Genomic DNA, 22,925 nt, shown 5'->3' on the forward strand with positions numbered 1-22,925 from the left:
TGGTTAGTTGTTAAAGCTATGAGTGGGCAGAGACCAGTGATGGTTTGAGGGCCCTTCAACTTCGACTTTAACATAGCTTTAACAATGTCCTTTCCTGGTGCTTGTACATCTTGACATTCAGTGAACTCTCTTTGCACTTGAGTTATTGATGGGATTGTTTTCATGCAAGTAGATAACAGAGGAACACACTATTTCATTAAACTAGGAGAACGATGTGGAAATGGGATATAGAATTAATCATCTAATGGGAGAAGTGGAGGCAGAGATCCAGGTGTCACGGCCGTGCTGTCCTACATTTATGAGAAACCAGCTCTTCCTGCCTGGGGCTGGGTACTGGTTTCTAATGGCACTGCACTGGTGCCTCCAATGGGAGAGGCATTTAATGGAGGACATTATCTTTAATCTTTGTAAGTTACTCACTAACTTCTGCTGTCAAGTCTCAGTATCTCCCATTACTGGGAATAAGCAAGAATGCATGTGATGGGTTAGTGCACTTGGAGACTTCATACCTGATGAGATTTTCATGCAAATAACTTTAATATGGGTAAATTAATAATAAAGTGGTCAATATTAGGACTTCACATAGGATTCCATTTCCTGAACTGGCCACACAGTAACCACATTTCAAGAGGATGACTGGCATTTAAGTAGAAAGTAGGAGCAAAATGACAATTGACCATTGACTGCACAAGAGCATGTGTGACAAAGGTTGTGCCGGGGTTCCTATGGGAATGAGGTAGCATTCATACCTCATGCTGGAAGGCATTCCTACTGACAGAAACCAAGGAGGAAACAAATATTCTTCAGTGATACAGTCACATAGCCTGGAAAGAGAAGAACACTTCATTCCTAAGAGAGGGGAACAGGACATGAGTGCGTGATTGTAACTAGAAGGGCTCACCTGAGAGTCCCACTCCACCTGTGATCAAGGTCAAGTGCGAGTGACAGTTTTTCTCTATGGTTGCCCTGAATCCTTGAGTTATTCCTCTCTGGAGGCCATAAAGACAAAGGAAGCAGGGTGGACAGTGGAATGGATTAGTTTTCCTCTTTGCCAACTATTGGATCAAGAGATGGGGGGTGCCCATTCTTATACAGTGATCAAGTTCATGGTGGTCTTCTAGCCCAATTAAATAACTGCTCCTATGAATTTAAAATAGATATACAGCATCTGCACTTATAATGATATAATTATGTCATGGACACCATACTACAATCAAGAGTAGAATAAAAAAGAATCCAGCAGTTTAATTTTCCTTTTTACATCCCTAAAATCTAGCACTTAGGCAATATAGTCAATGGTACTGTAACAGCGATGTATGGTGACAGATGGTAACTGCACTTGTGGCGATTATGGCATAACATATGAACTTGTCAGATAGCTTTGTTGTACACCTAAAACTAATGTGACACGTATGTCAATTATACTCAAATTTTAAAAAATGATAAAAAAACTAAATGCTAAAGGAAAAAAAAAAAAAGAAAAAAAGAATTCCTGTCAGCCAATAGTGTCCAGTGACTAACACCGATCTCTCTCATTTCCTTCTCTATAAGAGCCTTTCTGAAATCCATTTCAGCAAATACCCCTGTATAGCAGTTTGGAACACTGAAGCCTGAGTGGGTTTATCAATTTTAGATTTAACTCTGCGGTTTGCATGTTAATTACCCTCTGCTTTATTAAATACAAAAAATGTATTTCTAATTAGCTCTGAGCTGCTAGTCCTTCCTCAGTTTCAGTTTGTACTTTTTTTCCCTGGGAAAAACTTTTGAATGTCATTCAGAAAATTTAAGTATGATTGACAAATGCGTTCCATGGGGCTTGAGGGTATTAATAAGTCACTGCTTCAGAATATACTCTCACAGAAAGTTATTTTTACACAGAATTTGTGACTGGAATCTCTTTCTCTCTGTGTGAATGTATTGTGTGTTTCTGTGAGAGTCTATTATGTGCACTGTCCATTTGCATGTAATATTTAATGTAAGATTCACAGCTGCCTTGGAGATTTTATTTTCACTCTTCTTCTGACGAGAAAACCAAGAGTCAGAAAAGCTGTGCTCCTTTGCTCATTCATTCACTCAGTGAGTTCAACAACTTACTAATAACCCCGCGAGCAATGTTAAAGTGCTGTTTGTATAATTCACTGATTTTGAGATATCCACGGCGCACAGGTTTGGTTTGGGTTACTGAATGCCATTTCAACTGTACCTTTAAGAAATACTGTGTTCCATGCACTAAGCATTCCAGTTTAAAATAAGATACAGTCTATATCCCCAAAGGAATTACAGTCCTAGTACCTTGCTGTGGATGCCAGAGTGAATCCGCAGGGTGGTTAGGAATAGCACTCAAAGCTCATCTCCTTTCTCTCTCACTCTAATGCTTCTTTTAAAAGAGACTCTTAGGCAGCATGGTGTTTGGCAGAGCACCAGACTTGAAATAGGTCTCCCTGAGAATTCCTGATATTCCCTGTCAAGTTTACAAAGGCAGAATTTGGTTGTTGCGCCTGTTAGTTATTGCTCGAGACTGTAGTTAAGCAAATTAGTGACATCTTCCCTCTGGCAGGCACCTGGTTGCTTGCAATCCTGCTGCCAATCAAAGTCATCAGTGGGATTGGCTCAATGTGATGTATTTGCTGAAGCCAAATGAGTTGCTCTGGCTAAGCCAGACCCTTCCATTTTCTATTGATAAGCGCCAGTGTCTGTCCCATCTTAGACTCCTAGTTTGTGCCTCTTCTACTTAACCGCCTAGTAAAGGGTACGAAGGGCATCGGCATCTTCATTATGACCAACAATTCTTCCATTCATAAGCCAAAATGTTGTTTACTGTCAAGGAATGAACGTCTTAGTGGAAGTTGCTGAATACTGACTCTGGCATTCTCATTTTCTTAAGTATTCTCGAGGCTCTCCTGGGTGAGCCCTGTTCTATGTGGTTGTTTTTTCCTATAAGCACACAGGAACTGAATTTCTGTGATCCTTACACTTCTTAACTATAGGGGAAGAAAGATTAACTAGTGCACTGTGTTCTTATGTAGGGACAAAATCAGTGAACAGCTTGTCAAGAACAATATGCATAATGTTTTATAATAATAATGATGATGATGATGATGATGCCATTTATCCAACAGTATGACAACAGTAAAAGGTCTGTGCCCAAAATTCAGTATATTACTGCTTGATGTGGGGTGAGAACAGAACAAAATATTCTGAGAAATAGTATATATAATGATGCTCAAAATTAACCTCTCTGATTCCCAGGGTCTACTAGTGAGGTGGGAAACCCAATATGGGCTGGCTACACAATTATAAGATGTAGTGCAATTTCAGAAAGTTTAAATGTACTTGTGCCATGGTGGGGGTGACTCCTTTACTGAGGAAGCTGCCTCAAACTTCCCCATAATACATGCAGTGAGCTTAAACATGCAGACACTCACCTAGGATGTGTCTGGTGTGGAGCAGCCCTTCAAAACTGGTAGCTATTATTGTGCCAGGGGCAATATTTGGTTTCAGAAACCTGGCATACACAGGTGATAATGGGAATTAAATCAGAGAGTCACTGGACTTTCATCAGAGTCTCTATAATCCAGTCTCAACTTGATAATTTCTTGACTTAGGATTTATGATCCAATTTAAACTCTCCAAAATTAAGTCGTCTCATCTTGAAAATGAAGATAATACAGATTTTCTACCTCACAAGGATGTTCTATTTAAATGAGTTGATGGATGGTCTTGGTAGTCATTTTCTGTCTCCCAGCATCAAGAAAATTACTCATCTGGTTTCTATCACTAGAGCTTAGTTCTGCACCTTCTAGAACTTCATGAACATAGAATCATGTGGTATGGGTATGTGCTCTTAGAACTTCATGAACATAGAATCATGTGGTATGGGTATGTGCTCTTCATGGCTGGCTTCTTTAGCTCAACGCATGGCTTGCTGTAGATGCTGTTGGTTATTTTTTAACTACTGAGTAGTAATCCGATCTACTAATGTTCTGAGTTCGATTTACTAGTTTTCTAACTTCTTGGGATGGAGATGTAGATTTTGTTTTAACTTTACTTCTTCCTTTTTTATGTAAAAAAGCATTTAAAAGCCATACATTTTCTTCTAAGGACTGTTTTGGCTGTGTTCCAGAAATGTAGATACAGTGTTTTTACCATTATTCAATTCAAACTATTTTCTAGATTCCATTTTGATTTCTTCTTTGACGTATGGGTCATTTAGAAGTGTGTTGACTAACTTCCAAACATTTGAGGGTTTCCTAAATAATTTATTATTATGAATTCTGAACTTAATTGGTCAGAAAACAAAGTATGCTTCTTTATGGTTTAGAATAGGGTCTTTTTTTTTTTTAAGATTTTATTTATTTATTTGACAGAGATCATGAGTCGTCAGAGAGGCAGGCAGAGAGAGAGGAGGAAGTAGACTCCCCGCTGAGCAGAGAGCCTGATGTGGGGCTTGATCCCAGGACCCTGGTCATGACCTGAGCCGAAGGCAGAGGCTTTAACCCACTGAGCCACCCAGGCACCCCTAGAATAGGGTCTTTCTTAATGAATATTCCATGTGTCCTTGAAAACAATGTATCTAATCTGTAGTTGTTCAGTGTTGTATGAACATTGATTAGGTTGGTTTCACTGTTTGAATATTCTATATCCTCACTGGCTTTTTCCCCAACTTGTTCCATTAGTTACTGAGGGAAGATATTAAAAGTCAACTGTAATTGCCACTACTTTGCCCCTCCCCAACGCTTTTTGTTTCTGTCAGGTTTTGCTTCTTATATTTCAAATCTCTGCTATAGGTGCAGATACTTTTTTTTTCTGTTTTTTTTTTTAATTCATAATGAATTAGCCCTTTGTAATTTTAGAGTCTCTTGTTATCTTGCAATACATCCCCTTTGTTTGATATTAATACAAAAATTCCGGGTTTCATATATCTACTGTCTGCCTGTAATACTTTCGCCATCCTCTACTTCCAACCTATCAGTGCCTTTATTATTAAAAAAAAAAAAGTATCATATCAAAAGTACAGAGATGGGCCTTCCTGTTTTGTCCAGCCTGACAATTTCTAACTTTTCATCAGACTTTTTGATCATTTTCCTTTTAATGTAATTATTAGTTTGGTAAAAATTAAGTCTACTAACAATTCCTTTTTTCTTTTTCCTCTTTGTGATTTATTCCTTTGTTTTGCATTTTCTGCCTTATTTTGTGTTAAACTGAGCTTTTTGTTGCTGGTTTGTTGTTCTTATTTTTGTTATTTATTATTATTATTATTATTACTATTATTTGGTATCCCATCCTTTCTCTTTTATTGGCTTTGTGGCTATACCTTTTTGGTTTATGTTTATGCATCTTTAACTTATCATGTTTACATCAAATTTCTATTATATCATTTTGTATACAATGTGGGGCCTTATACTAGTGTAATTTTGTTTGCCCTATATCCCATTCTTCATAGTTTTATTGATATATGTTTACTTTGATTTCATAATACTGAATTTCATAATACATTTTTATTTTTCCTCTAAACTGTGAATGAACTTTGAGATGTTTAAGAAAAGTAAGAAAGCTAGTCTTTTATTTTTAGCCACATATTTACCCCTTTGAGTACTCTTCATTCCTTCTTTCCTATAACTTGACAATTCTATCTTGAATCAATTTCTTTAGATTGTGTAACTTATTTAGCAATATTAGCAGTGGGGATTGTAGAAATTATCTCACCTTTTGTTTAATGAAACTATGTTTATTTTTCTTCAGAACTGAAAGCTATTTCTGTCGGGTATAGAATGCCAAGTTGATGGTGTCCTACTTTCAGCATTGGTTGTTCTCTACCATTTCTCATGAGAAGTTGGATGTCATCCTTATTGTTCAGTTGTTATCTTTAGCAGTTGAGCTGGCTTTGGGTGGGTGGTAGCCTCAATGCATCAGTAGGGTTTTACATTATTCTTTGAGAAACTCCCTTCCCTAAATTCAGAATTTTCAGGAGAGTCAGATTCTATTTGGCATATGTGAGAACTTGAGGATTTTCTTGGAGTAACATATGTGGGTTTGCAATGATGTTCTTTGAACTCAAGCATGGGAAGGAGATGCAATAGTATCATAGACCTCATTGGGGCTCCTTTTCTCTCTTCAGACCTTTGCAGGAAACATGAATGCTGACAGCGTGATGCACCACAAGTTACTGCACTCAGTGAGAGCCCGCTTCGTTCGCTTTGTGCCCCTAGAATGGAATCCAAGTGGAAAGATTGGCATGAGGGTGGAGGTCTACGGATGCTCCTATAGTAAGTGTATGCATGAACCCTCGCACTGGTGTGTTGTGAGCAGCTTTCCCTACATGGTGCCAGCTTATCTACATTGAGATGGCAATCTCAATTGTTTTAAAGTCTTTCAAGTACCTAATAACTTCTGCACATTTGAAAATGTAAAAAACTCCTCTGTCTAGGAATGAAGGAGCTTTGTGGTGATAATATGATAAGAGCTTAACAACACCACAAAGGTCAAAGTTAAGAGCTCTTGGAGTTTGAATATCATTTGTCCTTGAAGTAGAATAGTAATTTGAGCTCCATTCTTTCCCAGAAGCGGAGTGAGGTATTATAAATTCACCCTTCCTTCAGAACCATGAGGGAACAAAGTTTCTCCCTCTTCACTTGTCCTAGAAGTGGAGGAAAAGGAACATTTCAACCCAGTGTAACCCAGGGAATGCTTCTTTCCTGGAATTATGCTAGCCATCCATTCATTTATGAGTTATTGGTACATGTGGAAGTGGTGCTCCATCTTGCAAATAACAAAGATTATAAATGTGAGTAGAGCTGGCAATCATTCAAGATCAAAGTAACAATTATGCAAGAAATGTAATCATTCCTATAATTCTCCCCTATATGTTGTCATCATTATAAATTATTTTTCATTTATTTATTTATTTTTATTAACATACAGTGTATTATTTGCCCCAGGGTTATAGGTCTGTGAATCATCAGACTTACACATTTCACAGCACTCACCGTAGCACATACCCTCCCCAATGTCCGTAACCCAGCCACCCTATCCCTACCCCCTCACCCCCAGCAACCCTCAGTTTGTTTCGTGAGATTAAGAATCTCTTATGATTTGTCTCCCTCCCAATTCCATCTTGTTTAATTTTTTCCCTCTCTACCCCCACGGCCCCCTGTCCTGCCTCTCAAATGCCTCATATCAAAGAGAGCATATGATAATTGTCTTTCTCTGATTGACTTATTTTGCTTAGTGTAGTACCCTCTAGTTCCATCCACATCATTGCAAATGACAGGATTTGGGGATTTTTGATGGCTGCATAGTATTCCATTGCATATATATAACACTTCTTCTTTATCCGTTCATCTGTTGATGGACATCCATTTTTTTTCCCCATAGTTTAGCTATTGTGGACATTGCTACTATAAACATTTGGGTGCACATGCCCCTTTGGATCACTACATTTGTATCTCTAGGGTAAATACCTAGTAGTGCGATTGCTGGGTCATAAGGTAGCTATGTTTTCAACTCTTTGAGAAACCTCCATGCTTTTTCCAGAGTGGCTGCAGTAGCTTGCAATTCCCACCAAAAGTGTAGGAGGGTTCCCCTTTCTCCACATCATCTCCAACACCTGTCCTTTCCTAACTTGTTAATTTTAGTGATTCTGACTGGTTTGAGGTGGTATCTCATTGTGGTTTTAATTTGTATTTCCCTGATGCCAAGTGATGTTGCACATTTTTTCATGTGCCTGTTGGCCATTTGGATGTTGTCTTTGCAGAAATGTCTGTTCATGTCTTCTGCCCATTTCTTGATCAGATTATCTGTTCTTGGGGTGTTGAGTTTGATAATTCTTTGTAGATTTTGGATACTAGCCCTTTATCTGGTATGTCATTTACAAATACCTTCTCACATTCTGTCAGTTGTCTTTTGGTTTTGTTGACTGTTTCCTTTGCTGTGGAAAACCTTTTGATCTTGATGAAGTTCCAGTAGTTCATTTTTTCCTTGCTTTCCTTGCCATTGGTGATGTTTCTAGGAAGAAGTTACTCTGGCTGAGGTCAAAGAGGTTGCTGCCTGTGTCTTCCTTAAGGGTTTTGGTGGATTCCAGGGTTCCTGGGTGGCTCAGTGGGTTAAAGCCTCTGCCTTCTGCTCAGGTCATGATCCTGGGGTCCTGGGATCAAGCCCTGCATCAGACTCTCTGCTCAGCAGGAAGCCTGCTTCCTCCTCCTCTCTCTTTCTGCCTGCCTTTCTGCCTACTTGTGATCTCTGTCTGTCAAATAAATAAATAAAATCTTAAAAAAAAAGATTTTGGTGGATTCCTATCTTACATTGAGGTCTTTCATCCATTTGGGTCTACTTTTGTGTGTGGTATAAGAAAATGGTCCACTTTCATTCTTGTGCATGTGGCTGTCCAATTTTCCCAACACCATTTTTTGAAGAGACTGTCTTTTTGCCATTGGACATTATTTCCTGCTTTGTTGAAGATTTATAGACTATAGAGTTGAGGGTCCATTTCTGGACTCTTAATCTGTTCAATCTTAATTGAACTATGGGTCTGTTTTTGTGCCAGTACCATAACTGTCTTGATGATAACAACTTTGTAATAGAGCTTGAAGTCTGGAATTGTGATGCTGCCAACTTTGGTTTTCTATTTCAACATTCCTCTGGCTATGTGAGGGCTTTTCTGGTTCCATATACATTTTAGGATTATTTGTACCATTTCTTTAAAGAAAATCGATGGTATTTTGATAGGGATTGAATTAAAAGTATAGATTGCTCTAGGTAGCATAGATATTTTCACAATATGTATTCTTCCAATCCATGAGCATGGAACATTTTTCCATTTCTTTGTGGCTTCCTCAATTTCTTTCATGAGTACTTTATAGTTTTCTGAGTATAGATTCTTTGCCTCTTTGGTTAGGCTTACTCCTATGTATCTTATGGTTTTGGGTGCCCTTGTAAATGGGATTGATTCCTTAATTTCTCTTTCTTCTGTCTTGCTGTTGGTATATAGAAATGCAAGTGATTTCTGTGCATTGCCTTTATATCCTGATACTTTACTGAATTCCTGTATGAGTTATAGCAGTTTTGAAGTGGAATCTTTTGGGTTTTCCATATAAAGTATCATACTATCTGCAAGGAGTAAGAGTTTGACTTCTTCTTTGCTGATTTGGATACATTTTATTTCTTTTTGAAGTCTGATTGCTGAGGCTAGGACTTCTAGTACTATGTTGAATAGCAGTGGTGATAGTGGACAGCCCTGCCGTGTTCCTAACCTTAGGGGAAAGCTCTCAGTTTTTTCCCTTTGAGAATGATATTTACTGTGGGTTTTTCATAGATGGCTTTAACGATGTTGAGGTATATACCCTCTATCCCTACACTTTGAAGAGTTTTGATCAAGAGAGGATGTTGTACTGTGTCAAATGCTTTTTCAGCATCTATTGAGAGTATCATATGGTTCTTGTTCTTTCTTTTATTAATGTATTGTATCACATTGATTGGTTTGTGGATGTTGAACCAACCTTGCAGCCCAGGAATAAATCCCACTTGGTTGTGGTGAATAATCCATTTAATGTACTGTTGGATCCTATTGGCTAGTATTTTGGTAAAAATTTTTGCATCCATGTTCATCAAGGATATTGGTCTATAATTCTCCTTTTTGATGGGGTCTTAGTATGGTGTTGGGATCAAGGTAATGCTGGCCTCATAAAATGAGTTTTGAAGTTTTCCTTCCATTTCTATTTTTTGGAACAGTTTCAAAAGAATAGGTATTAATTCTTCTTTAAATGTTTGGAAGAATTCCCCCTGGGAAGCCATCTGGCCCTGGGCTCTTTTTTCTTGGGAGATTTTTGATGACTGCTTCAATCTCCTTACTGGCTATGGATCTGTTCAGGTTTTCTATTTCCTCCTGGTTCTGTTTTGGTAGTTTATATGTCTCTAGGAATGCATCCATTTCTTCCAGATTGTCAAATTTGCTGGATATAGTTGCTCATAAGATGTTCTTACAATTGTTTGTATTTCTTTGGTGTTGGTTGTGATATCTCTTCTTTCATTCATGATTTTATTAATTTGGGTCCTTTCTCTTTTCTTTTTGATATGTCTGGCCAGGAGTTTATCAATCTTATTAATTCTTACAAAGAACAAGCTCCTAGTTTTGTTGTTTTGTTCTACCGTTCTTTTGGTTTTTATTTCATTGATTTCTGCTCTGATCTTTATTATTCCTCTTCTCCTGCTGTTTTTAGGTTTTCTTTGCTGCTCTTTCTCCAGCTCCTTTAGGTGTAGGGTTAGGTTGTGTATTTGAGACCTTTCTTATTTCTTGATAAGGCTTGTATCACTATATACTTTCCTCTCAGGACTGCCTTTGCTGTTTCCCAAAGATTTTGAATAGTTGTGTTTTCATTTTCATTTGTTTCCATGATTTTTTTCAATTCTGCTTTAATTTCTTGGTTGCCCCTTTCACTCTAGTAGAATGCTCTTTAGCCTCCATGTATTTGTGTTCTTTCCAACTTTCTTCTTGTGCTTGAGTTCTAGTTTCAAAGCATTGTGGTCTAAAAATATGCAGGGAATGATCCCAATCTTTTGGTACTGGTTGAGACCTGATTTGTGACCCAGGATGTGAACTCTTCTGGAAAGTGTTCCATGGGCACTAAAGAAGAATTTGTATTCTGTTGCTTTGGGATGGACTGTTCTGAATATATATGTGATGTGCATCTGTCCAGTGTGTCATTTAAAGCCTTTATTTTATTTCCTTGTCGATCTTTTGCTTAGATGATCTGTCCATTTCAGTGATGGGGGTGTTAAAGTCCCCTACTATTATTGTGTTATCATTGATATGTTTCTTTGATTTTGTTATTAATTGGTTTATGTAATTGGCTGCTCCCATCTTAGGGACATAGATATTTAAAATTGTTAGATCTTCTTGTTAGACAGACCCTTTAAGTATGATATAGTGTCCTTCCTCATCTCTTATTATGGTCTCTGGCTCTACATCTAATTTATATGATATAAGGATTGCCACCCTATCTTTCTTTTGATGTTCATTAGCATGGTAAATTGTTTTCCACCCCCTCACTTTATTTTATTTTTTAAATTTAATTTTATTTTTATAGTGTACCAAGATTCATTGTTTATACACCACACCCAGTGCTCTATGCAATATGTGCCCTCCTTAATACCCACTACCAGGCTCACACAAAACCCTCAGTTTGTTTCTCAGAGTTCACAGTCTCTCATGCTTTGTCTCCCCCTCTGATTTCCCCCAATTCACTTTTCCTTTCCTTCTCCTAATGTCCTCCATGATAGTCCTTATGGTCCAAAAGTAAGTGAAACCATATGATAATTGACTCTCTGTACCTCACTTATTTTGCTCTGAATAATCTCCTCTAGTCCCATCCTGATATCTGAAATCTATAAAGAACTCCTCAAACTCAACACTGAAACAACAAATAATCATGTCAAAAAGTGGATAGAAGATATAAACAGATACTTCTCCAAAGAAGACATATAAATGACTAACAGACACATGAAAAAATGTTCATTATCATTAGCCATCAGGGAGATTCAAAACCACATTGAGTTGCCACCTTACACTAGTTAGAATGGCCACAATTAACAAGACAGAAAACAATAAGTGTTGGAGTGATGTGGAGAAAGGGGAGCCCTCTTATACTGTTGGTGGGATGCAAGTTAATGCAGCCACTTTGGAAAACAGTGTGGAGATTCCTTAAGAAATTAAAAATAGAGCTACCCTCTGACCCTACAATTGCATTACTGGACATTTACCCCAAAGATACAGTTGTAGTGAAAAGAAGGTCCATATGTATCCCAATGTTCATAGCAGCAATGGCCACAATCACCAAACTGTGGAAAGAGCCAAGATGCCCTTCAACAGATGAATGGATAAAGAAGATATGGTCCATATATGCAATGGAATATTATGCCTCCATCAGAAAGGATAACATCCCCTCACTTTAAATCTGGAGGTGTCTTTGGGTCTAAAATGAGTTTCTTGTAGATAGCATATCCATGGGTCTTCTTTTTCTATCCATTCTGATGTCCTGTTTCTTTTGTCTGGGGCATTTAGCCCATTTACACTCAGTGTAACTACTGAAAGATATGAATTTAGTGCCATTGTATTGTCTGTAAGGTGACTTACTATATATTGTCTCTGTTCCTTTCTGGTCTGTTAATTTTAGGCTCTCTCTTTGCTTAGAGGACCCCTTTCAATATTTCCTATAGGCTGGTTTGGTTTTTGCAAATTCTTTTAATTTTTGTTTGTCCTCAAAGCTTTTTATCTCTCCTTCTATTTTCAATGACAGCCTAGCTGGATATAGTAGTCTTGGCTGTGTATTCTTCTTGTTTAGTGCTCTGAATATACCATGCCAGTCCATTCTGGCCTGCTAGGTCTCTGTGGAATGGTCTACTGACAATCTAATATTTCTGCCATTGTATGTTACAGACTTCTTGTCCTATGCTACCTTCAGATTTCTTTTTGTCACTGAAACTTTAAGTTTTACTATTCGATCATTGGCTGTGGACCTATTTTAATTGATTTTGAGGGGGCTTCTCTGTGCCTCCTGGAGTTTGATGCTTATTCCCTTTGCCAAATTAGGAAAATTCTCTGCTATAATTTGCTCCAATATACCTTCCCCCCGCCCTTTCTTCTTCTGGGATCCCAATTATTCTAATATTGTTTCTTCTTAAGGTATTACTTATCTTTTGAATTCTCCCCTCATGGTCCAGTAGTTACTTGTCTCTCTTTTGCACAGCTTCTTTATTCTCCACCATTTGGTCTTCTATATCACTAATTCTCTCTTCTGGCTCATTTATCCTAGCAGTAAGAAACTCCATTTTTTGTTGCACCTCATTAATCGTTGTTTTTTTTTTTTTAATTTCAACTTAATTATATTTTAGTTCTTTTATTTTTCCAGAAAGGAATTTTGTTTCTCTAGAAAGGGATTCTCTAACATCTTCCATGCTTTTTTTGAGCCCAGTTAATACCTTGATATTCATCACTCTGAGCTCCAGTTCTGACATATTACTAATGTCCGTATTAATCAGGTCCCTAGCTGTCAGTACTGTTTCTTATTCTATTTTTTTTTTTTTGTGGTGAGTTTTTCTGCCTTGTCATTTTATCTAGATAAGAACAGATGAATGAGAGAACAATATGCTAAAAAGGTAGCAATGACCCCAGAAAGATATACACTAACCAAATCAGAAGAGACCCAAACAATGGGAAAAGAAGAAAGAAAGAAAGAAAGAAAGAAAGAAAGAAAGAAAGAAAGAAAGAAAGAAATGTATATAGGTAAATAGACCAGTGAATAGAACAGAGCCACAAACCTCATTTTGGTTGTATTTTTGTCTGTCAGAAGAAACTACCTCCCAAAATTTAAAAGAAAGAAAAATTTATATATACAAAAATAAGGGTAAACACTATGAAGGGATGGAATATAACTGTAAAGATGAAAATTTAAAGAGATTCTTGAAAAGGAATTGCTAAGATAAGAAGTTGATTGAAAAAAGAAAAGAAAAAAATGAGGAAAGAATGTGATCAGGCTGGAGTCTAGATCAAAGACATGTGCTAGATTTAGGGTATAGTTTGATGTTTTGGAAGAAATTGTATCCCAAAATTTTAAAGAAAAAAAAAAACCTATATGTATACAAAAAAATAAGGTTAAATACATTGAAGGGATAAAATATGACTATAACATAGAAAAAAGTTTTCAAAAGGTATTGATAAAGTAAAATAGTTTTAAAAAGTTAAAAGGGGAAAGAGGAAAAATTTTAAAAAATAGAATAAGAAAAAAATAAAATTAAAAAAATTTAACTTTGAGGAAAAAACAAAAAAAGAACAACAACAACAAACAACAAACAAATTTAACTTTGAAAGACTAAAGGATCATGGGAAGAAAGCCATGAATTCTATGCACTGCTTTCCCCTACCTCTGGAGTTCCACAATTCTTTCTCATTGATCGGTAAACATGATCTTGGCTGGATGTTCTTGCTGATCTTTTGGGGGGAGGGACCTGTTGCTGTGATTCTCAAATGTCTTTCCAGGAGGTGGAATTGCGCCACCCTTGCCCAGGGCCAGGTTAAGTACTCTGTTTGGTTTTGGTCTCTGGAGCATTTTTGTTCTCTGAATGCTTTCTGTACAGCTTTGGAGGAGGAGAATGAAGATGGCTGCCTCTCAATCTGTAGCCTCATAGGAGCCGAGAGCTCAGAGCCCCACTCCTCAGTGTGCCTTCAGAGAAAAGAAGTCCATCAGTCCCATTTCTCTGGTCTCTCCAGTTGCACTCTAAGCTCACCTGGCTTGTGATGGAGAGTTTCTATCTCTGACCCACACCCCCATTTGGAGTCACCAAACCTAGCTCATTTTTACAGCACACTCCCGTGCCGCTCCTCCCTGAGGGGGAATGTGAGTCTCCCCAGATCTGCTGCTTTTTGGGTCCCTGCCCAAAAAGCAGTGGTTCAACTGTGCCTCGGATCATGGTTTAAGGTAACCCTGAACTGAGAGCTTACTGCTTGGCTCCATCTCTGCATCTGGCTTCCCTGCTCTGATACCTGGGAGCTCTGCCACACTCAGACACCCCCAGTTTTTTTGTGACCCCACAGGTCCTGAGACCATAACACGTGTCTCAGCAAGGGTTCTTAGCCATGCTTAGCCTCTGGAGTGACATCCCTCAGTGGAGCAGACTTCTAAAAGTTCCGATTTTGTGTTCATTGGCTGTTCTACTTGCTGGGAGCCAGCCTCTCCCCCCACGGTCTATCTTCCTGAATGTTGCCTCAGATTCATTTCTCCACATGTTCTATTTTCTGGAAAGTGGTCAATTTTCTGTTCCTAGAATTGCTGTTCTTCTTCTTTTCTCTCTCCTGTTGAGTTTGCAGCTCTTCAGAATGGTTTGATAACTATCTAGCTGAACTCCTGGGACCTGATGATATTTAGGTCTCCTACTCCTTCACCATCTTGCTCCTCTCCTCCATAAATTATTTTTCTATCTTAGCAGTTACACCTCCTGCTTATATGCCAAAACCCAGTGACTTCTAATGAAGGAACACATGTGATTGCTACCACTAAAACTCAGCAAATCCTATTGGAAGTGTCTATTTGGTTACATGCTTATACTCATTTCTGTAATGTGGTCAACTGAATGCCTATATCAGAATCATCTGGAATTCTCATTAAAAATGCATTTGCCTAGCTATGTCCTATACATCCTGGATTGGGATTCTGGGCACAGGGACCCAGAAAGTTGAGTATTAACAAGCTCCCTAGGGAAGCTATGGACACAGAGTGTCTAGTAAAAATAAATATCTGCACAGAGGCAATGTACTTATGAAATGATTGTCTTTATCTTGCACAAGCACTTCCAGAAAGAAGGTGTTAATACAGCAGATACATCAACAAACCATTAGGCTAGGGACACACTAGCCTTCCACTCTAGCCCTTCCATAACAAAGCGTAGAATATCTAAGAGGGTATATGCTTCCTATCCCAAGATATCTGGTGTGCCCAGATTCTCTTGTCACCTCTTCTGTTGATAACAGTTGTCACTACTTTGAGCTTTATTTTTAAGTACAATGTGAACCTTTCATGCTGAAGTAAAATGTTGTTTATATTATAACTTCAGCCGTCTATTTTGGTTTAACAATCCTATTACTATTTAATGTGTCCTCATTGTTTTCTGCCAGTCCTGTCTGTTGTCCTTCACAATCATTGTTCTGTGTGCATGCATAGAAAACTCAGCATCAAGTTAATAGCAGACTGTAGGGTTGAAAGTGACCTTTGAGCAATAGGTCCAACTTTTTCTAGTGTAGACCCCTTTAAGAAAAGTGCCCACAGTAACATTTTTTTGTAAGTTGATTTTTCTATAATATTCAGAAGTCCACAGATCTGTTACCCCTCAATTCTTGACCAAACAAACTGCCCCAGATTTGGAGTAACCCAGTCTTTCATGGATTCCTTTCCAGGTAGGCTCCTGGTCTATCGAGTTCATTCCCTCAGGGGATAACTTACATTTGGGTACCTAGTATGAGTGATGGGACATAGATGTCTGTGACCATCTTCAAGCCAGCACCTGGCCTTTTTCAGTCACTAGTTCTGGTGCTTTGCTGCTTTTTCCCTTGGGTGTGTGGGTGGGTGTGTGGGGGCATATCTCTCATTTCTACCTAAAAACATATTTCAGTGTGTCCTCTGGATTCCCACTTTCTTTCAACATCATCTTATCCACCGAAATTTCAACTGAATTGTTCCTAAAATTAAAACTTTGCTATATAAGCTATCAAACAAAGCAGCAACAACAAAAGTCCTATGGCTCTACTTAGCAGCTACTTCTCCTTCTCTCCCTTTCCCCAGAATATCTTCTCTCCAAACCTTGTCTGAGGTTACTCTTTCCACCTGCTCACCTCCCAGTATACTATAGCTGTTTCTATTCAGTCTGTACACATGTGGTGTTCAGTTCAAAGTGTCAGCTTGGCTAGGCTATAGTCCAGATAGTCAAGCAAACATGAATCTAGGTGTTGCTGTGATGTGGCGAACAGACAATCACTGAACTTTAGCTAAATGAGATTATCCTTGATCTCCCGGTGGGCTGGATTCAGTCAGTTGAAAGGTTGTAAGATCAGAACTGAGGTTTCCCGGAAGAAGAAGAATTTCTACATGTGCTGTGCAGCTTCACCTCCTGCCAGAGTTTCTGGCTGGCACCTCCTGATCTGACAACATGAATTTCAAACTTGTCTAGCCCCCAAAATTTTGTAAGCCATTCCTTGTAATGTATCCGTATCTGTATCTGTACATCTATCTATCATCTATCTATCTATCTATCTATCTATCTATCTATCTGTCATCTATTTATCTATCTGTCAATCACCTAATCCTATTTGTCTGGGGGAACCCAGACTAATAGAATGCCCCACAGAAACTACTTTAGTCAAGACCACCAGTGACCTCCACATTATCAACTCCAATGGTCACTTCATTTTTCTCATTTCACTCAACCTCTCAGTAGTATTGAATTCAATTAGCTACTTCTGCTTTTTAAAAACCTGGTTTTCCCTTCTAGATCACTTGTGACCTATGCTAAATCCCAAGCCTCGGTCTCAGGGCTTCTTCCACTTTCCAGCTATACCTCAGGCTGTGCTTAATTTATAGAGTTCTATAAGTTTAAATACTATGGATATGCTGATCATATCATGCCAGGCTTTTTCTACCTGAGGGCTTTGCACATTCTGTTCCCTAGGAGCAACAGCTTTTTTCAATAATTTACACGGTTTGTTCCTTCAGTCAACGTAATTTTCAATTCTGGTGCCACCTCTTCAGAGAAGTCCACTCTGGTGGTCACTCTAAAGTCTCCTGCCCTACTTCCTGTGCATTAACTATCATCCCCTGGCTATATAATGTGGTTTTATATTCTTCCTGATGCCTATCACAAACCAGAATCTTGTTCCTTTGTTTTGTTTGCTTACTCAAATCCCTGCACCACAATGTAAGTTCCATGAGAATAGGCACCTTGTATGTTAATTCTCAATACCTAATAGGAACAAATGGGTAGTTACATTTGTGGAATGAATGGATATGTATATCAGCATGGGCACCCATGGAATTTTCCTGTAATTACTTGCTATTAATACACCCATTGTAGTTTCTGGGGAACTGTTTTTTGTTTGTTTGTTTGTTTGTTTGTATTTATTTATTTACTTCCTATGGATTTTTTTCTTAGAATTCCGCTCAGGTATGTTGCTCAAGATTGGTAGAAAACTTACAGTTCTATAATTTTTTAAGACTTCAAGTTTTACCAATCTGAAATACCTGCACATTCATACTTTCATTCGTTCATTCATTCACTCACTCATTTATTCATTCAGTTGACAACTTTACTTAGCACTTGAGTTACACCAAGCATAGAGTACCTGGGTGGCTCAGTCAGTTAAGTATCTGGTGGCTCAGGTCATGATCCAAAGATCCTAGGATTGAGCCCCATATCAGTCTCCCTGCTCAGTGTAGAGCTGCTTCTCCCTTTTCTCCCTTTTCTCTCCCTCTGCCTTTCCCCCTGCTCATTTTCATTCTCTCTCAAACAAATAAAAAAAAAAAATCTTAAAAAAAAAAAGATACACTAAGCATCATGCAGAGCCTAAGGGGTGTAAGAAATAAACAATAACTTTTCCCGGATTTTTATAAGTCTTGTACTCTTTTCTTTGAAGCACTTTTTTTTTTTTTTAAGTGGTCACATATCTCTAATTGATTATATAATTGTTTCCTTGACATATGCCTCCCCTGGCTAGACTCTAGGTTTCAAAAAGTCAGTCACTGCCTGTCAGGTATGTTGGGTACCTGGTGTACTTTCAGTGAGCATTTACTGAATGATTGACATTGCTGATAGTCAAAGATGGGGTCAAGAGCATGTTAATAAAAATATGCCAAAAAGGATTGAATGTGCCTGGTAGAAATCTTAAAAGGGAGCCAAAGGGGCAAAGAGGACAAAGTAAGCAGGTGTCACTATTGATATCAGAAAGATTCAGGAGATACTGTCCACCTTAGCTGTGTCTCAAAAGTTGAGTAGTAACTTCCCCAGCACAGAAGGAATCGCCAAGAAGCAGGTGGGGCTGGCACATAGGGAGGCAGGGGCAAGGCCTCGGAGTTTTGTCATTTTAGTGTACAAGAGACAAAGACAGGAAAGTGGGAAGTTGAAGCCATTTGCCTCTCTCTGCTCCAACATTTTTTCAGTAGCTTAAATAAAATTCATCGGCCCGTAGGAAGAAGGGCATTGATAGGAAGAAATAGTCCTTCCTCTTTTCTAAGCTCTCTTGGGCTTCACTTCCTTCTTAATAAAGTCCACCTTTTCTGGTTTGAAAAGTATTGTCCCTGTTGGAGGAGTTAAAGCAGGTCTTCTCTCACCATCTTTCAGTCATCCTTCAACATTGCGGATTGGGCCCAACTGGAGGCTTTTGTTCTGTTTCATTTGCTTTCTTTGACCCCCTTTCTTCTCTGTTTCTCCAAACCTGGCTTGAAAATCCCATGCCCGCAGATTTTTTTTTTTTTTTTTTTTTGCAAACCCCACTCATGTGATCATGTGGGTCCTGGTGCCTATGTGCCTTGTCCTGCCTATCCCTAACCATGCTTGTCCCTCCTCTTTCCTCAGCCAGCATGTCAGCAGCTGTTCTGGTGGTCTCCCTGCTTCTAGGGCCTTCCTGAGAGGAGCACTGACTCATTGTTCAAGGGCTCCCCAAAGCATTTGGAAGAGCCCACACTTCCCCACCCCTCTCATTTGCTGCATTCCCCATATTCAACTTCCACTGAGTGTCATGTACAGTTCCCTGCAAAGACATAAGTTTCTCTCTGGATTCCATGTTTTCATATTTGCAGCTATCTTTTTTTTTTTTTTTCTTTTTTCCTGAAAAACCCTCCTTCTCCTTCACCAGGCTGACTACTGATTGCCCCTCACCAGCCAGATCAAATATCACCTACTTCTGAAATCTTTTGCCTCCTGGACCTTGCCATGTGATCTCTTTTTAGGTTTCATGTTTCAGTTCTAGGTTTTATCTTGTTAAATTAAAGTTACCTGGTGCTTCCCCACCTAATAACCAGTCTGTTCAGTAAGATGGGATCATGTCCCACCCTTCTGCTAGTCAGAACCTAGATCAGTGCCTGATGACTGCTATATGCTCCATGAATATTTAATGTGTATTTAATTTTTAGATCTAAAGGCTAGCCATCCTTATTCATTTTTGAAAGTTTTTATTGCATATTTTACTGTTTTATTGTATTTTTTAAAATTACAGTATTTGTATAATATTCTTTCTAATGAAGGCCTCCTTTCTCTTGTGTGTGTGGTATATATAATTACATACATATATACATATTTTATAAGTAATAAAAATTATGAGCTAGAATCTTCCTTGTACATGGGTTTCCTTAATACCTCATGTTATTTCTCTTTGAATAACTGAGATTATCAGTGGTTGCAGTTCCCAAACTGAATGTGTTTAGAGCCTCCTTAGGCTATTCTGGTATTATGCTGCCTTAAAATCTCTAGAAGTGAAAGTCTATCTCCATTTTCCTTAAGTATTAATGTTTTAAAAAAATCTTCTCTTCTTGATTGGCTTCATTCTATTTTATTTGTTTATTTTTTAAGATTTTATTTATTTGACAGAGAGAGAGAGATCACAAGTAGGCAGAGAGGCAGGCAGAGAGAGAGAGAGAGAGGAGGAAGCAGGCTCCCCACTGAGCAGAGAGCCCGGTACGGGGCTCGATCCCAGAACCCTGGGATCACGACCTGAGCTGAAGACAGAGGCTTTAACCCACTGAGCCACCCAGGTGCCCCTCAATGGTCTGTTCTCAAGAGCATGCACCTCCCAGCAAATCCTGTTGACTTATTTGAGCCTCTGTTTTCTCATCTGCAAATCACAGTGATAATTATTCAAAGAACACTTTAAGACTGACATTTAAGATGTCACTTCAGAGTTGTTCTGTATCAAGAATAGAATGTATCAATAGTCTGTGTAACTGACAGCTAGTAGTAGTGTGGGTATGTGTTCATAGAAGAAAGCCCTGTACTGCCACTACATGTTGCCTTTTGGGGAAACATTGGTCTTTTCTTCTATTAGATGAGGGACCTCTCTCGGATTCAGATGTATTCTGCTCTTGTCTCTCCTTCTGCTGTCATAGACTCTGGGATCTCAGTTCTCAGTAGCCTTTGGGTTCTCTCTCTGTTTTCAAGAATAGGATCAAATGTGGTCTCCCATGGCATTACACAAAGACTAAAATACAAAGTCTTCTCCTATTACAATTGCTACTGCTAAATAATTCTAGGGAGAACCAAGAAAATAATTTTCAACATCCTTCTAGATAGTTATTCTGAACATGTTGTACCCTCTTCTTGCTGTGCATCAATTTCACTACGACTATGACACATTTCCATGTACGGATGTTTGGCAACCAAACTTGCTACATTACATTCTCATAAGAATTCTTGAATACCTCCTCTATTACCACTTTTCCTTCTGTGTCACCACTGTTGTCAAGTGGGGTACCTGGTTTTTGAATTTTGCATGGGTGTTTTCTCCCTCTGACCAATTATCAGTTTGATTCTTTTTAACCAAACATGTTTGTGCAGGTGAACCAAGTAACTAAAAGACATGGGTCCTGCTACATCACTGAGCTGCTGTTATAAAGAGACATGCTTGAAATAAAGATGTCAGTACAGAATTGTGCGAAATAATTCATCTCATGTTGAGACTACAAAATAAGAAGAGGTGGGGGAATGAGGAGAACTATTCTGAGTGGTGATTAGTGGGGATGCTTTCTGGGAGAGAGAGCCAGTATCTTCCCTGTTTGTGACAACTTGTCCATCATTAAATTATAATTTCGATGAGAAATGTCACCATCTATCATCAACATCCTCCTCCCCCACTGTCATTTAATATGTTCAGTATGGTACAACACACTCCAAACCTCAACAGCCTTTCAGATAGGAATGACTGACTATTCCTATGTACTATACAAAAAGAGAATGAAATTTATAAATGTGAAGTGACTTTTAGATAAGTAATTTGCATCCTAAACCAAATATTTCTTCTGAGCTCTAAAAATATATATTCATTTGCCTGATTGATATCTCAATTTGGTTATGTCATAAATAGCTCAAATTTAACATATCCCAAAGGGAACTCTTAAAGTGAACTTGTACCCTCTAACCACACTCAGTTTCTTCTTCTTGTGGACTTCCTTATCTCAGTAGATAACACCAGTTGCCGGAACCAGCTGTGGGGAGCTTTCTTTAAATCTCTACTCTCCCTTATTTACCATAGCAGATCTATCATCAATCTCTATCAACATTATTTCCAGAATTCATCACAAATATGTCCATTTCTTTTCATCCAGCCTGGTTCAGTTATATCTCCTATCACCTGGATTTTTAACTCAGGAACCCACTTTCCTTTTTTTTTTTTCTTTCTTTCTTTTAGTCCATTATCTCTGCATTAGTCAGCAGGATCGTCATAAAAAGCAGAGTTGAGCCACTTCCTGTTGAAAACCTTTCACTGGCTTCTGTCTACACTTAATAAAACCAAAGTCATATATATGCATGAAGAAGAGATCCTGGAGCATCTGGCCTTCACTTATTTCCCTGGCCTCACCACCCCATGACGTCCCCTCCCTACCTGGGCTCAAGATTTATTGGCTTCTGTTCTGCCTTCTGTCATGCCATGTTCCCTCCTATCTCAAGACCCTTGAATGGGTTGATCACTCATTGTCTGGAGGGCTCCCCACCCCTTCTACCTTATTTTTTTTTATTATTAGGTTCAATTAGCCAACATATAGTACATCATTAGTTTTTGATGTAGTGTACAATGATTCATTAGTTGGATATAACAATCAGTGCTCAATCACCCCAGTTATCCTCCTTAATACCCATCTCCTGGTTACCTCATCCCCCCACACCCTTCCTATCTGTAACCCTCAGTTTTTTTTTTTTATTTTTTTAAATTAAATTTAATTTTTTTTATTTTCAGCATAATAGTATTCATTGTTTTTGCACCACACCCAGTGCTCCATGCAATCCGTGCCCTCTCCAATACCCATCACCTGGTTCCCCCAAACTCCCATCCTCCCGCCCCTTCAAACCCCTCAGATTGTTTTTCAGAGTCCATAGTATCTCATGGTTCACCTCCCCTTCCAATTTCCCCCAACTCCCTTCTCCTCTCTAACTCCCCTTGTCCTCCATGCTATTTGTTATGCTCCACAAATAAGTGAAACTATATGATAATTGACTCTCTCTGCTTGACTTATTTCACTCAGCATAATCTCTTCCAGTCCCATCCATGTTGCTGCAAAAGTTGGGTATTTATCCTTTCTGATGGAGGCATAATACTCCATAGTGTATATGGATCACATCTTCCTATCCAATTGTCCGTTGAAGGGCATCTTGGTTCTTTCCACAGTTTGGCGACCGTGGCCATT

General features: G+C 38.6%; 1 protein-coding gene across 3 annotated transcripts in view; it reads left to right on the forward strand.

The window, feature by feature from the left end:
- The window catches only part of LOC111160860 (contactin associated protein like 5), an 823,942-nt gene that overhangs the window by 337,086 nt on the left and 463,931 nt on the right, over positions 1–22,925 (forward strand). For all 3 annotated transcript variants that reach the window (XM_022524243.1, XM_022524244.1, XM_022524245.1), the window contains one exon: positions 6,119–6,266. In XM_022524243.1, coding sequence (XP_022379951.1) covers positions 6,119–6,266 — 148 coding nt within the window. The remainder of the gene's footprint in view (positions 1–6,118; positions 6,267–22,925) is intronic.

The sequence above is a fragment of the Enhydra lutris genome, unplaced genomic scaffold (assembly GCF_002288905.1).
Source record: "Enhydra lutris kenyoni isolate GAN:26980312 unplaced genomic scaffold, ASM228890v2 scaffoldscaffold78, whole genome shotgun sequence".
NCBI lineage: Eukaryota > Metazoa > Chordata > Mammalia > Carnivora > Mustelidae > Enhydra > Enhydra lutris.